At 43.7% G+C, this 18,042-nt stretch overlaps 1 protein-coding gene across 1 annotated transcript in view; it reads right to left on the reverse strand.

The window, feature by feature from the left end:
• TRAPPC8 (trafficking protein particle complex subunit 8) overlaps positions 1-18,042 on the reverse strand; it is a 3,178,250-nt gene that overhangs the window by 1,365,205 nt on the left and 1,795,003 nt on the right. Inside the window, exon 17 of the mRNA XM_044065843.1 lies at positions 2,020-2,152. Coding sequence (XP_043921778.1) covers positions 2,020-2,152 — 133 coding nt within the window. The remainder of the gene's footprint in view (positions 1-2,019; positions 2,153-18,042) is intronic.

Here is an 18,042-nt window from a genome sequence, read left to right on the forward strand (position 1 = left end):
AACGTTCTTATTCTAAATTTAAAACTTCAGGTATGCAATAAAAAGGAAATTGACAAGCTCAGTATGCATATGTTGAAAACAGATCTATTACCACCTGCAGCATGATGTTCTATAACAATAACAACTGTGAATGAAAAATTGTGCTGTGATGCAATTTGTATAGATTTAACTTCAGCACTTGAGAGGGTCATACACATAACTCTGATCAATAAATTAGTACAACTAAGTATTGATGTACTTCTGATAAGATGGATAGCTGCATGGCTTCCAAATAGGACATGGCAAGTATCACACACCAACTGGACAGGTGGAATCCTTGGTTACAGTCAAGGTGTCTCACATGGCTCTGTACTAGGCCCTTACTTGTTTAGATTGTATTTTTCAGACCTAACTATTTCATGTGAGGTGTTCTACAGTATATATTCAGACTACCTGAAATTGGGTAAACTGATTACATATGTTACAGATAAGGCATTTCTGCAAAATAACTTGACCAAATTGGTCATTTGGGCACAGGAGAATAATATGCTGATAAATACATCAAAAACTAAGCATATGTGATTTGGGAGACATAAATTGAAAGGTGAGTATTTAACACAGTGTGCAGTGATTGAAACTGTAGACTCATTTAAGGATCTGGTTATATGAGTAGAGTCAGCTATGAGTTTTTCTAATCATATCAACCCATTGGTTAATGACGGTTATAGAACTATAGGTAGTACGAAAAAATTTATAGTGTCTAGGAAATCAAAAATAATGAAGTCATTGTTTGTTAGTTACATTACACCAAAAAAACGAGGGTTTTGGAACAACAAAAGGGAAAGCCTATAAGGAAACAAGCACAAGTAAACTGGAAAGACTACAGCGGAAATATATAAATGGTACCCATGGATGTGAAAATTTAAATTATGAAAAACTAAAATATCTGAACTTGCACAGTGACTCTTACAGATATCTAAGAGGAGATTTTATTCAGACATATACGGCATTTAGTGACAGCTACCTCTGGGAATGCTTGGGGTTAACAAAAAGTACTAAAGAATCATCAGACAACCTATGCAGAAGATTCTATAGGAATGAGAAGTGTACTGATTGGTTCTCTGAGTAGCTGATGAATGGCATAGACTACCAAATTACATTAAAGCAGGTACTAGTTTAGATATTTTTAAGAATAGCCTGGATATTTATTATGGGAACAAGTATTTTGGTATATTGGCAAGCTAGAAGGGCATTAATGCCCATGCTTGAAATATATGTATTAATGTATGCAAGATGCTTCCTTCCATCTTTACAGGGACACGAAATATGACCCTGTTTCTAAATCTCTGATTTTGTCCAATGTCATATTCAGACTAAAAAGAAAGTTTATATGCATCTCCATTTAACCTGCAATCCATATCAGATGGTGAATCAGTGTCCTCAATCTGTTGTTGAAGCAGTAAAGACGGAAGAACCTGAGTTCACTGAATTAAGCTATCTTGAATACTATCTTTACTTTGAAACTCGTCCATCTAACAGGACAAATATTTTAAGACATAATTTGCTGAATTTCCTTTCTCAAGAAAAAATCAGATAAAGAAAATTTAGTAGCAGTTGTTGTCAGAGCTGTTACACAACCCAGTCCAGGAAATCTGAGTAGTTTCAAGTGAAGTAAAAACTTTAAGCAAACATTCACAAAAATGTACCTCCTTCTGAGAAAAGATCAAATTCACCAATTATGCCAGCTTTCAGAATATCCTGGAGCAAAATTATCTGTTAAACTAACAAACTGCTGAGGAGCAATTGAACCCTGGTGCTTAAACCACAACTATCTTGAGTGGAGTCCTGCTGCTCCAGTTACTTACTAATTGCATCCCATGAGGGGGTAAAAATCTTAACAATTGCTAAAACATGGTCTCTATTAGGAAATGAACAAGTGCACACGAACTTGCCATCTTCAAAAAAAAATGTTAGTTCAAAAATCATCAGAACCAATGTACTTCCAGGTGAGAATGGACATTTGTGTTTTTAAAGGCTCACCTGCTTGTGTTCCAGCAGTAGGGTCTGTTCCATCAATTGCATTTGAAATATTGGCAGTAGTAGTTCCAAGATTGTAAACAACTCCAAGAATATGCAACTCTCCTGTCTGATGGGGAAACAGTTTCAACCGTGCCTGAAGAGATAATGTTATAATTACCATAACTAATGAGAATGTATTTTATCTGGTTCATATAAACAATGTAATAATTCAAAAAAGTACAGTTGTGTACACTTACCATAAATGTAGATGTTTGAGTGTATTCACTGTTGCAGTCATCACATTTGGGTTATCTGCCTGCAGGTAGCCCTCAGCCGGCCTGAATACCAGAGTCTTGGATTCCTGCGTCGGATGCTGTCTCTTCTTCCATGACGTCAGGTCGTCAGGGGTATAAAACATGCAGCAGACGCCATTACATCAGTTTTTCTTGCCCCAGATATCAGGTGCCCCACAATGGGAAGCAATTATATGTTATGGTACACCGCCATCAAAAAGCAAATACACCAGAAAACTTAAATATACCAAACAAGAAGGAAAGGTAGAGCCAAGAGAAGTCAGGGGGCTGGAGGAGGGTAACCAAGGACTGCAATAGTGAATACACTCAAGCATCTACATTTATGGTAAGTGTACACAACTTACTATGTTCTTCATGTTTCACTGTTGCAGTCATCACATTTGGGTTGATTCCCAAAGCTAAGGAAGGGAGGAGGAAGTTAGAGCATTAGTTCCAGCTATTAAGCCCTGCAAGAACCAGCTCTGGATTTAGAAAAAAGAGGTATGTGGTAATACTTGGTGAAGGTATGTACAGAGCTCCAGGTAGCAGCTTCTAGGATGTCCCTGGTAGGGACTCCTCTGAGAAAGGCTGCAAAGGTAGCAGAAATGTGGGGTAGGTTTTCCACGGTGCTTGTAGCAGAAATGAATGCAATGGGCTATCCATTTTAAAATGCTTTGAAATGGCCTTCCCCTCCTGCCCCTGCAGCAAAGTCAACTAGTAGCTGTTCAGATTTTCTGAGAGGCTATGTCCTGTCAAAATAAAATCTAAGTTGCCTGCGCACGTCCAGAGAGTGCAGTATTCATTCCCTTTGTTTTGTGGATTAGGGAAGAAAGTAGGCAAGTGAATGGACTGATTTAGGGCCACACTAGACACCACCTTGGGCATAAAGGAAGGATTGGTCATGAGGGAAACCCTGCCTGCATGGAAGATAATGAAGGGTTCCACTGCCATGAGGGCCTGTAATTCAGACTCTCTTCTTGCTGAAGTGATGGCTAGAAGGAATGCTGTTTTCCAAGAAAGGAATTTCAACTCTGCTGTTGCAGCTAGCTCAAAGGGAGGGAGAGTGAGCTTTTCCAATACAAAGTTAAGATCCCAGGCTGGAGTAGGGCCTCTCCTGGGGGGGGTCTTAAATTGTTGGCCCCTCTAAGGAATTGTTTTAGCAGAGGGTGAGAGAAGAGGGGTGGCTCAGCATTACAATGAGTTGAAATGGCAGAGGCATGAATTTTAATTGATGAGAAGGATAGGCCATTGTGGAGCATTTCTGTTAAGTACTGAAGAATATGAGGTAAGCTGGGCACTGTTGTGCCCATCCCCCGAGTCTGGCTCCAAGAACAGTATCTTTTCCACTTTTCAGCATAGGATTTTCTAGTACTAAGCCTCCTTGTCTCCAGGATGACATCTAGCACCTGCTTACTGAGGGATGCTATTGGAGAGCTCAAGGAATTAGCCAGGCTGCAAGTTTCATGGTTTGAAGCTGAGGGTGCAGAATCTGGCCCGCCTGCTGGGACAGCAGGGAAGGGGTCTGAGGCAGGTGCCATGATTCCAGCAGTGTCATACTGCGCAAGAGGGGGTACCAGTGCTGGCATGGCCAGTCTGATGCAATCCGTACTGTACTTGGCTTGTCCTGTTTGATCTTTAGCAGAACCTTCAAGAGGAGAGACAGAGGGGAAAGGCATAGACCGACAGGCTTTCCCAGGTAAAGGAGAGGGCATCAACTTTCCAAGCTTGACTGTGGGGAGTCCTTGTGCAGAATGTGTCCAATTAGTAGTTCGGAGGGGAGGCAAACAGGTCTACCTCTGGAGTCCTCCATTTGTTCCTCAAGAGGTTGAATATGTTTGGTTCCAGTTTCCATTTGTGTGGGTCCATGAGATTTCTGCTTAAGTCATCTGCCAGTGAATTTAGCTTGCCTGGCAGGAATTGAGCTTGTAGGTGCACTTGGTAGCTCAAGGCTGTGTTCCACAGAGCCATGGCTATTCTGCAGAGAGGGTACAAGTGGGTTCCTTCCTGCTTGTTTATGTACCACATAACTGTTGTCTGTCTTTACCAATAGTTGTCCAGGAAGAATGCGGTCTTTGAAGGCTGTCAGGGAATTCTGCACAGCTAACATTTCTTTCTGGTTGATATGCAGGTGCATCTGTCTCGGGTTCCATTTGCCCTGAATGCACTGCCCTGCTAAATGCGCCCCCCCATGCATAGTCTGATGCATCTGTTGTTAGGGTTTGGGCAGCAGGGGGTAGAGTGAAAGGGAACCCCTTGTTGTGGAAGCAGGCATCTGCCCACCAAAGGAACTCTGTCTTTATACAAGGAATGATAGGAATCACTGTTTCCAGGTCCTGAGAATGTTGACATCATAGGCTTTTTAGATACCATTGTAGTTTCCTCATATGCAGTCTTGCATATGGAATTAGTAGATTGCAAGAGGCCATGAATCCCAGGGCTTGCAGAATTTTCCTTGCAGATAGCTGGGGTTTTGTGGCCAATAATTTGAAGTAGGTTGTCAAATGAACTTGTTTCTCTGGAGTGAGGAAAGCCATCTGGAAAGTTGTGTTCCAGCTTACTCCCAGGAATACAATTTGTTGGCAGGGTAATAGGTGAGATTTCTTTTCATTTATGGTGTACCCCAGAGGTGTTAGAAGTTTCTTTACAAATGCCAGATGTTGTAAAAGCAAGTCCTGGCTTTTTGCCTGAATCAGACAATCGTCCAAGTATGGGTATATCTGAAAATTTCTCTGCCTGCAAAATGCAATGGCTGAAGCTAGACACTTTGTGAATACCCCTGGTCACAGTAGATAAGCCAAAGGGAAGTGCAGAGAACTGATAGTGCATGGAGCCTGCCCTGAAGTGTAGGTATTTCCTGCAAGATTCCCTTATTGGAGTGTGCAGGTAAGCTTCCTTAAGTATAAGGTTTCCAACCAGGCATCTTTGTCTAGCATAGGAAGAAGCTGTTGAAGTGTTAGCATTTTGAATTTTGGGATTACCAGAAAGGTGTTTAGAATAGAGAGGCCCAGGACAGAACGCCAGGAGCTGTCTTTTCTGGGTACCAGGAAAAGTCTTGAATAAAATCCTTGTCCCCGTTGTTCTGCTGGGACAGGCTGAATAGCCCTGATACTTAGAAGAGAGAGAACCTGCTGTTGGACCTCCGCCCACTGATTTAGGGGTAGGTCTGGCCAACCATTTGGGGTTGGTAGGGAGTGGAAGTGGAATCTGTATCCTTGGGAAACTGTATTCAAAACTCATTTGTCCCGGGTAATGAGTTCCCAGTTTTTTTGCATGCAAGGCAAGCTTTCCTCCTAAGGGAGCAGGCAGTTGAGCAGGAATTTGGAGGGTTAAGGTTAAGTCACTGTGCCATTTTTCCGTAGGGGGGTGGTTTACTGCTCCCTGCTTTGGAAGTGGAAGCCACCCACTGCTTATACCTGTGCGCAGTCTGAGACTGTAACCTAGGTGGTCTGCTGGTCCTGGGTTTGGACTAAGAGGGCCTGGAAGAGACTGGAATGGACTAATTCTCTGAAGGCCAATGTCTACTAAATCTGGGAGGCTGTACTTGTAAGAAATCTTTAACAGTTTGCATAGATTTAGCTTTTTCCTCCTTCCTTTTGAGGACTTGTGCTTTGTTGCCAAAAAGGCGGTCTTGGTTTAAGGGAGCATCCAGTAATTTAGCTTTAACATGATCTGGCAAGTTTTGCTCCTTAAGCCAAGCATGCCTTCTAAGTACAGACCCAGTGACAGCAGCCCTGCAATATGCTTCTAAAGAGTCAAAACCACATTGAAAAGTAAGTTTACCAACTTGTTCTGCAGAATGCACTAAATCCTGTAATAATTTGTGTTCAGCACAGTCAGGAATCAACATCATTTTCTGTTTAAGTAGTCCCATAATATGCTGCTGGTACTTTAACATATGAAACTGGCAATTTAAAGCCCTAATGGCCAAAGTAGCAGAAGCGTATACCTTCTTACCTCATCTGTCTAAGGCTCTAACATCTCTATCAGAAGGGGTAGGATTTTTGGCAGCAGTAGCCTTAATGCCTTTTGGTCCTTGGAAAATGGTCTCTGGATCCATAGTAGGATTCTTGAAGAGGAACTTGTGAGAGTCAGGTACTCTGTAATACCGGTCAGGTTTTCTAGGAGCTGGAGGTAAAGTGTCTGGGGAAAGGCTAGATTCCAAGAAAGCATCATCTACCATGTCCAGAACAGGAGGGATAGCTAAAGGCCTGTGTTGAGGAAGGAGTAAGAATTCCCTAAGCCTCTTTTTGGAGTCAGAGTAATCCTGGCTTTCCTAGCGGAAATGCTCCCTTAGACTGTGCAAGGTTTCACCAAAAGAAAAATCTTCTGGATTGGAGGCAGAGGGAATGGAATCCTCTGCATCAGAATCCTCACAGGTCGATAAGGGCAAATCCTGGTAATCAGAAGGAACAGAAATATCAGATTCCTGGTCAGAAGAATAAGAAGGAAAATCAGTTCTAGGTCTCTTAGAGGGGGAAGGCTGGCTTCTCCTAATTAAGGTAATAAGGTCTTCAGCCATTCTAATAATTTTTTTAGGCATATGGGCCTGAGCATGCGGTTTGGATGTCTGTTTTCTAGGCGAGGTGCGAATTTTAAGCCTGGATGAAGATGGCGTCAGTTTAAAATGCAAGTCTGTAGGCCTGAATACACCTTCAGAAGCCGGTGCCTGCACAGCAGCTCCGGATCCATCCAAGGTAGAGACATCTGCAGGTTCCATAGTCGAAGAAGCATATCGTGGCATACCAGACTCCGAATGGATCTCAGTAGAGGCCTGCGAATCTGAAGTAGCGGGTATCAGGGGCTGCAAAAGCGCCTCACTGAGTACCGGTGGACTGGCGACTAGCTTAATGGAAGCGTCAGCAGTTTTGGACCTATGCAGTCTGTCTCTGTCTGTCTATATCTTTACGTTTTTTTGGAAGATCGGTAGTCGGATGGCTTAACGAAGTCATTTTGGAGCACTGTTACCAAGTACCAAAATAATTTGCTGCAAAAATAGCCCGGGGACTGAACAAGGCACAAAACCGACAGCGAGGGACGTCGTGGTCTGGGCCTAAGCAAGGAATGCAGTTCGAACGAAAATCTTTATGAGGTACTTGCTTTCCACAGGTAAAACAATTGTTAACTTTTACTGACATTGGTTGGAGCAAGAAAAAAAGATCCCCAATGGGGTACTTATCTTTTTTTTTTGAAGACTTCGGTTCTGAAACTTGAAAATGTAAATTTCAGGAGTTGGCCGACCGGCACTTGCGAACTGCTTCTGCTTCGGGCACTGCACAGCAAGAAAGACTGATGTAATGGTGTCGGCTGCATGTTTTATACCCCTGATGACCTGACGTCATAAAAGAAGAGACAGCATCCGAAGCAGGAATCCAGGACTCTGGTATTCAGGCCGGCTGAGGGCTACCTGCAGGCAGATAACCCAAATGTGATGATTGGAACAGTGAAACTCGAAGAACATCTTTGTAATGACTGCATTAAGAGTACGCACATTCAATAAATCTGAAGATGGATGCTTATCTTACAGCTGCTGTAAAAAGATGCACAATTTAGGTATTAAAATGGTTGTTGTTAGCTTTTGCAGCAGGTTTTCTTGGACTTTTGCATGAGGCACTTCCTTCCAGGTGCATGTTTGCTAGGCACTGCCTCATACAAGCACAGCTTCATGCACTGCAGAACACCATCTCCAACACAGAAAGGATATTGCTAAGTCCAGCTCTACAGTGTAGAGGAAGAAGCCCTTACTATGACTCAAACAACCCAATTTTGATTAGAGCATGAGCACTGGAGAAGGTGGATGGGAGAAGGACTGAGTGGCTTGTGTAATCTCACCAACTCTTGGGAAGAGTAGAAGTGTGGTGTGTTGCAACACTGGACCCAGATGAGGGTGGGAAATAACATGAAGTGGATAGACTGGGGAAAAAGGTGCAACTTCTGCCAAGTTACATTTACAGTAGGCCACAGCTTCATGAAGTGGGTGTGTGCAGAAGTTTTCCCATTCTGGCTTTAGAAAAGTGAATAGCAGGGCCCTTGTTTTAGTGAAAATTCATGTCAGCTGCAAAGGGGTAGGGATTTAAACCACAGGGAAAAAAATAGGCCTAATGGCTGTACAAGGCTGATGGTTGGCAGGCAGTAGGGGATAAATGCATGATGAAAAAACATATAAAGGCTATTACTTTTGTTCTGAAAAAAGTGAAATAAGTAAGTCGCTTGACAGTAAAGTTCAAGGGGTAATTGTTCCAAGTGTTTGGTGCAGTGGTAGCATTGTCGCCTCACAGCAAGAGGTTCTCCAGTTCGATTCTCAGCTGGAGTGCCTTCTGTGCAGAGTCTAAAAATCAGAAAAAAATAAACAAACTAGGAAAATCACAAGCTAGAAGCTCTCAGTCCACTCCAACACGAGAAACGTAATTTGTTGTAATGTAATTTATTGTAAGCGTTTTCGCTGGAAAAAATTCTCCAGCTTCCTCAGACAAGAAACACTTTTACAATTAAACACACACTTTTAAAATCCCACTTAAAATACGAACTTTTTTTTATTTTTATTTTTTTTATTTAACATTTGTTGACCGGGAAAGTCCGACTAGGTTCCACAGATCCTGTTTTCAGCGGAGGCCCGGGGAGAAATGCTCCATTCCAGGTAGCTCCAAATGCTACCAATGAAGTTTGTTGAACCTCCTGATGTCATGCAAGCACATTAAAAATTAAAGCTACACGGGGTTAAACCATCACAATAGCCGTAATAGTGATTATTCAACCCAACAACATACTATTACTACAATACTGACAGCATTAAAAATTGCCAGTACTATTATTCTCTTCTAGGTGATGATTTGCGAATTATGCATGATTAAAAATACACTACATAACGAACCACCTACTACCCACAACGGGTTCTTACTATCCATACAGTTGTTGTTAATGAACAATAATGGAGCCAGTACTGAACTCAGTACTAATAGGTTGAAAATATCTGACATCCTAGTCAAACAAAAAAATGAAAATACAGTATAAAAAATAAGAAGTTATGTACCTACCATAACGTTCCATGTTAGTTGTCTTCTCTCGCCTTCTTTCTTGCTTGATGGGTTCGGAGCCGATCCCTCGGCTCCGACTCGGCACTTGCTAAAGCTCGAGAGTCACTTTTACCAGCTCGAGGCAGCCCCATATCCCATGATGCAAGGCGGTAAGTACCCAGATCTCGTTTGTTAATAAAGGGCAATAGCACCAAGCATAAAATACTTCCCAAAGGAAGAAGAAACTTACAGATGTAAAAAAGGACCAGGTCTGAATGGTCTTTAGCATAATAGTTTCTTATACAAGGTCTGTCCAGGCCAGGGGGAAGGAGGGAGGGTCGCAAGAAAGAAGGCGAGAGAAGACAACTAACATGGAACGTTATGGTAGGTACATAACTTCTTAATGTTAAGTTGTCAATCTCGCCTTCATTCTTCCTTCATGGGACCCCGTCCCTAGCACCTCTATCCTCGGTGGCTCAATGGAACAAACTCTTGAGGACTGTAGAGCCAAAACTGGCTCTGTCCCTGGAGGCCAAGTCCAATTTGTAATGGGAAACAAAAGTGTGAGGAGTAGCCCAAGTGGCCGCTGCACAAATAGAGTCCAAAGGAAGTCTAGCTTGAAAAGCAGTAGAAGTAGCTAAACTCGTAGATGAAAGTGGTGTAGGTTTTGAGCACAGCTGTTTTCCCCTGAGTATAAATTTCAGTGATGACCGAAGAAAGCCATCTGGACAAAGTCACTTTAGAAACAGGAAGGCCTTTTTATTATCCATAGGAAACAAAAAGTTGATCAGATTTTCTAAATTTTTGTTCTGTCCAAATAATATCTAAGTTGACGATGGACATCAAGATAATGTAGCTTTTGTTCAGCTCTGTCTGAATAGTTAGGAAAAATACCGGAGATCAATGGATTGATTCAAATTGTTCATTGAAGTGACCTTAGGTAAAAGGTTGGGTTAGTTCTCAAAGATACTCTGTCTTTGTGAAAAACCAAATAGGGGGGTCGAACCGAAAGAGCATGAAGTTCAGACACCCTCCTGGCAGATGTAATAGCCACTAGAAATAACGTTTTCCAAGAAAGATATTTCAGGGAACAAGAAACAGCCGGCTCGAAGGGGGGAAGAATCAAGGATGTCAGCACTAAATTTAGATCCCACTGAGGAGGAGGATTCCTGATTGGAGGTTTTAGTAGGAAAATTCCCTTCAAGAAGGCCCTGCATAGCCTATGGGACATAATATTATGATCTGCTATCCCGACATGAAAATTGGAAATAGCAGCCAATTGAACCCTGACTGTGGAAGAAGAGGAGCCTGCATGAAAAATCTCTGCTAAGAAGTCCAGAACTGCCTGAACAGGGGCAGTAAAAGGATCAATATTTTGGGCCTTAGCCCAATAAGAGAAACGTTCCATTTGCTTGTGTAAATCCTCCTGGTAGAGGATTTTAGTGAAGCTACTATGATGTCTCTAACTGGGTTAGAGATCAAAGGAAGCCTGGCTAAGGAAGGAAGTGGAGCAACCATGCTGTGAGGTTGAGAGAAGGAATTGACCGGTGCAGCTGACCGGATTGGTGAATCAGTAGATCTGGCACTGGGTCCAGATGCCACGGCTGCACCAAGAGGTGATGATGGAGGAACGGAACCAAACTTGTCGAGGCCAGTAAGGGCAATGAGAATCAATTTGGCTCTCAAAGCGGTAGCTTTCTGGATCACCTGAGGGATCAGAGGAAATGGAGGAAGGCATAAAGAAGTCCCTGGGGCCAATCCTGGGGCAGAGCGTCTCTGGGGGGATGGCCTGATAGAGGTAGAGGCAGGAGAAGTCTGGACATTTGCTGTTTTGGGGGGTAGCAAAAGATCGCAACATGGACGACCCCATTCCAGAAAAATCTCTTCCGCTATAGATTGCTTGAGAGACCACTCGTGAGGCATGAGGATAGCTCTGCTCAATCTGTCCGCTATAATGTTGGTTTTCCCAGGGATATGCGTTGCTACCAGAAACCGATGAGAGGAGATCGCCCATTGCCAAAGTCTGAGCGCTTCTCGACACAAGGGGTAGGACTTGGTTCCGCCCTGTTTGTTGATATACCAAACTACAGACATGTTGTCTGTGTGGACTGCAATTGTCCCTACGGGAAGAAAGTCATTGAGGGCTTGCAACGTTAAAAGCACTGCTCTCATCTCCAAGACATTTATGTGCAGATGGTACTCGAACGGTTGCCACGTCCCATGAACCATCCTGCCCTGATAATGACCCCCCCACCCGATCAGGGAGGCCATCCGTGGTGACAGTGGCTATCGGGGACGGAGGTACAAAGCACCTGCCTTGGTGAACCTGAGACGATGTGATCCACCAAGCAAGATGTTCTTTGCATGTCTGTGTCACCAGAATCTGGTGACGCATTGGAAGTTGCTGGTATGACCACTGTGTGAACAGCATCCACTGAAGAAGGCGCATGTAGAATCGAGCCAGGGGAAGAAGAGTAATGGCCGCAGCCATGAGACCTAATACCTTCAGAACCATTCTGGCCTGTATTTTCTTGCTGGCCAGAATGATCCTGACATGAGTCTGAATGTCTGAAACTCTTTGTTCTGTAAGGGTAGCTGACATCCGAACAGTGTTTAAGTTTGCGCCTATGAAGGTAATAGACTGGCAGGGCGATAAGGATGACTTTTCGAAGTTGATTGAGATGCCCAAATGAGAACAAAGGTCTATTGTGTAATCCCTGGCTTGTATAAGCTGATGTCTGGTGGTGGCTGACAGGAGCCAGTCGTCGAGATACGGAAACACCTGGAATCCTTGACGTCTCAGGTGAGCCGTGACCACTGCCATGCATTTGGTGAACACTCTGGGGCTGTAGTGAGACCAAAGGGCAGGGCTCTGAACTGGAAATGACTGGACCCCAGCCGAAAGCGGAGAAATCTCCTGGAGCGTCTGTGAATTTTGATGTGATAGTACGCATCCTGAAGATCTATTGAGCACATCCAGTTGTCCTTCTGTAAGAAGGGCAGAATTGACTGAAGAGTGACCATTCGAATCTTGTCTTCCTGACAGACTTGTTGAGTCTGCTGAGATCCAATATTGGTCTCCAGTCTCCCGTCTTTTGGGGACCAAAAGAACCTTGAGTAGATTCCGGGCTCTGAATGGTCTATTGTACCTGGCTGAATGGCTCTCTTTTGCAGTAGTTTTGCGATTTCTAACTCTGCAATGTCCCTTAGACCGGTGGTACATCTGGAAGGGAATTTGAGGGGAAAGGACTTTCCTCGAAAGGAATTATGTAACCCTTGGATATGATCGACTGTACCCATCTGTCTTGAGTGAGGGAATGCCAGGCTTCTGGGTACAGTGATAATCTTCCCCGACTGCCTCCAAGGAGGGACAGCCGGGCAACACCTCAGGGATGCTGAAAGGGCTTGTCAGAGAGAGACTCCCTGTTTCCCTGGTTCTTGGACCCCTCTGCCTCTAGAGCGCGTCTGTTATTGTTACCCCCTCTGCCTCTAGGGGTAAACTGACCACGTGAATCCGCGTGACTCCTTGGGATTTACGGAACCACATCTTCCCACCCTTCTGTCCTTTGGGATAAGGCCTAGAAGGGTGGAAAAACGGACTCCAACAGCAGAAAGAGTCTTGCCGTCCTGCTCGCACCTGGTCAAGGTTTCCTTCACCTGAGGGCCAAACAAAGCTGACCCATCAAAGGGAGAATTTGTGAAGGACGCCTTAAAGGGATCCGCAAAATCACATAGCCGCATCCAGGCTTGGCGTCTAAGAGCCACACCTGTGCCTGCGGCTCTACTCCCTCCATCCGCAGCATAAGATATTAGCCGCATGGAGGAGTTTGCAATGGAATTGAGGGTTCCTAGCTGAGAAGCAATTTTTTCTTGAGCCCCTGCAGCTGTAGGATCCTGAACTACTTCTCCCAGCTCCTTCAGGATATCCCTCTGGAGTCTGGTGAAGTGACATAGGTAATTCAGCGAGCATAGCAAAGGACGCTGAGGAAAACATCCGGTTACCGTACCTATCCATGGTCCTAGAGTCCTTATTAGGAGGATGAACGGGCACGGAAGGATCTGCAAGTTCCTTTTTGGTGGCCGCAGCCACCACCATGGCATCAGCGTGGACACCCTTAGTAAGGAATTGTTTGTCGCCGGGGCAGTGATAAATTTTGAAGGCCTCCTAGGGACTGGCTCTACAGAGTCAGGAGCTGCCCACACCTTCGTGCAATCACCTGCATAAGGGGTCGAAGGCGGAGATACCCAGGAGGTGGAGGGCCGAGATCCAAACGCCTCTAGGTATACTGACTCATCCTCAGAGGGATTGTTGGTGGGCCAGTTTCCCTCTGTTTCAGAAGTTCTAGGATGTCTGAGAAGGAGACATCCTCAGAGGGGATCTAGGGGATCCCTCTGACTCATCAAAGTCAGTATCCAGTGACAGACTCGGGGGAGTCTACATGCTTCCTCTTACAAGTCCTCTTCCTAGGAGGATCTCCCGAAACATCAGGAGAATCCTCGGAAGAGGGGAAATTCCCAATGGGAAACCTGAGGCGGAGGATCTCTGGGTCCTGTAGCAAGAGAAGTGGCAGAGATGTCAACAGGTACTATAGTGGGAGGAGCTACGGAACAGACTGCTGACTGATACCAGTGGCCAGTACACTCTTCATCACTCGAATGCTCCCCTCCCAGGCAGGTCCGAGAGAACCCGCTCAAGAGCTAGGAACTCCAGGGACCACCGAAGGGAAGTCTCCGAGGCAGATGTCGGAGCCGAGCTCACCAAGGCCGAGGCTCCAAGGGGAAGAGCGGGTTCGGACAAGGGTCCGATGCCACTCACCCCTCGGAGGAGACCATGGAAGCCCGACCACGAATCCCTCTAAGGAAGGTCTCAAGAGGAGATAAGAGTAGAGGCTGAAGGAACAGAAGGGGTATCCGTCCTCCAGCCGTAGCAGTAACCATTCCGAAGACTCCAACTCCAAACTCTGGGGTAGAGTTGAAGGAGGAACTGTAACGGGTGTGGACCAACAGTCGCCTGTTGAGACGGACTGTGTAACATTTGGGCCAGTACCTGTGACTTAAGTAATCTACTGACCACTCTCTCAAGGTCATGATCTGACAGTCTGGAAGACCTTGAAGATCGGCTCCGATGGCTCCGCTCTGATAGAAGAGGTGAAGCTGGAGCCGAAAGTATCGGCTCCAAGGAAGGAGACCTCGATCTCTTCCTGGAAAGAGCCATCGGAGCCGATACTATAGATCCTGTCGGAGCCGACCTCTCGGAGCCGACAGGAAGCCTCGATGTATCGGCTCCAGCCGGAGCCGATACAGCCACCAAAGTAACGGTGTCGGAGCCGACACCGATGCCTGTGCCACATGGGTGTCGGAGCCGACATCGAAGTGGACAATACAGATTCGGCACCGATAGCCATCGGTGCCGAAGGCTTTGTCAAGCTAGAATCGGCTCCAGCCGGAGCCGATCTCGACTCAGAACGAGTCGGAGCCGAGGCCGCAGGCTTAGATACAGAAGCCTGGGCCTTGGAAGGTTTTACTGATTTTGGAGGAGCCGACTTAGCCGGAGAGCCCTCCGGCTTAAGAAGGCCCCTAAGAATCAGTTTATTCCGTCTCTCCTGCAGGACTCTCTGGCTGAAGGAGTGACAAATAGCACAGGAGTCCTGCAGGTGAAGAGGGCCCAGACAATACAGGCAAGAAGTGTGACCGTCTGTCAGAGACATCTTCTGACAGCACGAGTCACACTTCTTAAAACCTGAGACCCTCTCCTTTGACATGGTGCTGAAACACAACACACACACACACCAGTCAAAATTAACTTAAACAAAATACCAAAAGGTATTCTATAAAAACCAACACACACACCCTAACAGGGGGGGGATGGGATAGGGAAGAGATTGACTAACAAAAATTAAAGGAGACAGGGAATTTCTGTCAGAAAAGGTAGAATATAAATTTAAAACTATCAATAAGGGTTTTTATGACTAAAAAGGGGCTTAATATCACAAAAGTGAACAACTTACCAGGAGCTGGTAAAAAGAAAACCTCCTAAGCGAAGCGGCAAACGAGATCTGGGTACTTACCGCCTTGCATCATGGGATATGGGGCTGCCTCGAGCTGGTAAAAGTGACTCTCGAGCTTTAGCAAGTGCAGTCGGAGCCGAGGATCGGCTCGAACCCATCAAGCAAGAATGAAGGCGAGATTGACAACTTAACATCTATATATATATATATATATATATATATATATATATGTATATATGTGTGTATATATATATATATATATATATATATATATATATATATATATATATATATATATATATATATATATATATATATATGTATACACACACACACACACTGAATAAAAAAATAAATGAAGAAGAATTTAAAAACATTTAAACATAAATGTGTATAAAATACACTAAACAAACAGATTATACTAAACCTTATTAATAAGAAAATACAAATATATAATTTTATCGACATTGTGACAGGCAATAAACACTTTGAGCTCACCTTATACAGCATATAAACCACATTTACCTAGCTAAAGCTTTCTTTTTTAATAAGCATTTTATAGACAATGCTTCATTTAACCCTGGTAAAGTGTGAGGTCCTGTCCGAATTTGCCATGCTAATTCAGCTTCCTCCAATGCCAGCTCCCAGGGACCCCCTCTTAAATTCCTCTCTATTTTTTCCAACACTACAAAGGAAAACCTATGCGTGGGCAATTCCAAAATATGTTTTGCTAAAGCATTCGTGATGACTAGATTACTAATACTATATATGTATATTTATAAATTCTTTGTTTAATTTTTCTTTCAGTTTTCCCTATGTAGGAGGCCTCGCAGTGGTCACAAACTGCTGCGTAGACTACCCCCTGAGAATTGCAATTGAACTTAGCATTTAGAACATATTCGTGGAGTTGGCTTGGGCCACATAGGGTTACAAGACAATAATTTGAATGAGTCCATGAACGGTATGGTGGACAATTCTACTCCATGGGTTCGCCGTTGTGAACAGATCAGGAATAATGAACAGCGACAGGTGCCTCAACAACATGAACAAACAGCTGGACTCAATCCTGCTGTTCATAGTAACAACACAAACCAACAGGATTTTCGGTTGAACAACGAAGTGCAGCAACAACATGTTTCGAACCATCAAACCAACAACAGGTGGCAGGGTCAGAACAGGAGATGGCAGAATCGGAGGAAGAGATAAAAAGAGACTTGCCACAAATTCTTGTAAGTACTGAAGGGGATTTTAAGATTTTTAACTTTAGTTCCCTTCGGGTGGACAAGGATATGGCCAACTTTTTTTCTAAAGGTTTGACTTTTGTGCCTGACAAGAGATCCATGAGGTAAGAGAGATTCAACTTGCGGACAAACAATTTAAGGTCCATAATGGTTTTAACCAAACTGGTCCTCTTGTCAGGCACAAAAGTCAAACCTTTAGAAAAAAAGTTGGCCATATCCTTGTCCACCTGTAGGGAACTAAAGTTAAAAAATCTTAAAATCCCCTTCAGTACTTAGAAGAATTTGTGGCAAGTCTCTTTTTATCTTTTCCTCCGATTCTGCTATCTCCTGTTCTAACCAAGCCGCCTGTTGTGTGCCGGTTCGAAACATGTTGTTGCTGCACTTCGTTGTTCAACCAAAAATCCTGCTGGTTTGTGTTGTTACTATGAACAGCAGGATTGAGTCCAGCTGTTTGTTCATGTTGTTGAGGCACCTGTCGTTGTTGATTATTCCTAATCCGTTCACTACGGCGAACCCATGGAGTAGAATTGTCCACTATACCGTTCATGGACTCATTCAAATTATTGTCTTGTAACCCTGTGTGGCCCAAGTCAACTTCACGAATATGTTCTAAATGCTAAATTCAATTGCGATTCTCAGGGGGTAGTCTACGCAGCAGTTTGTGACCACTGCGAGGCTTTCTACATAGGGAAAACTGAAAGAAAAATTAAACAAAATTTATGAACATACATATAGTATTAGTAATCTAGTCATCATGAATGCTTTAGCAAAACATATATAAAATTGTTTGTCCGCAAGTTGAATCTCTCTTACCTTATGGGGTCTAACTCTACATTGACTAACAACCTGAAAGTATCTAGTTTGTTCAACCCACAGTTGCAAGATACTCTAGCTCTATTTGAAAAAGCCTGTGAAATTGATTTCAGAAGGTTGTTGTTTAACAACACATGGTATGTAAACAAGCTCAAGAATATTACTAACGAAGAACTCGCATTTATTGAGCTACTGAATATATGTAAAGTACGGGTTATGAAACCCGATAAAGGGGGAGGGTTAATATTCATGCATCAGCATGATTCCATTAGTAGAATGCAGGCTGTTTTAGATAGTGCTATATATGAACAGATCAGCCTTAACCAAGCTAATGGTGCATACAGAACTATCAATAACATTTTAAATGATTTGTTTTTGGAAGGAAGTATCAACATTGATGTCCTACACTACTTAATTATGCCAGCACCCATTATTCCAAAGTTTTTTGGTACTCCCAAGATTCATAAGGACCTAATCAATCCACCTTTTAGACCAATAGTGGATGGTAGAGGATCCATTACATATGCGTGTGCTAAATTTGTGGATGCCAAGTTAAAACCAATTGTCAGATCTTGAGTTTCAAATCTGCCATGATTCTTGGCATTTTCTTGAGAATGTGAATATCTAATATGATGACAGTTTAATTTTCATTACAGTGGATGTCAAAGACTTGTACACT

This window comes from Protopterus annectens, chromosome 3.part0, assembly GCF_019279795.1.
Source record: "Protopterus annectens isolate FY-2018-M chromosome 3.part0, PAN1.0, whole genome shotgun sequence".
NCBI lineage: Eukaryota > Metazoa > Chordata > Ceratodontiformes > Protopteridae > Protopterus > Protopterus annectens.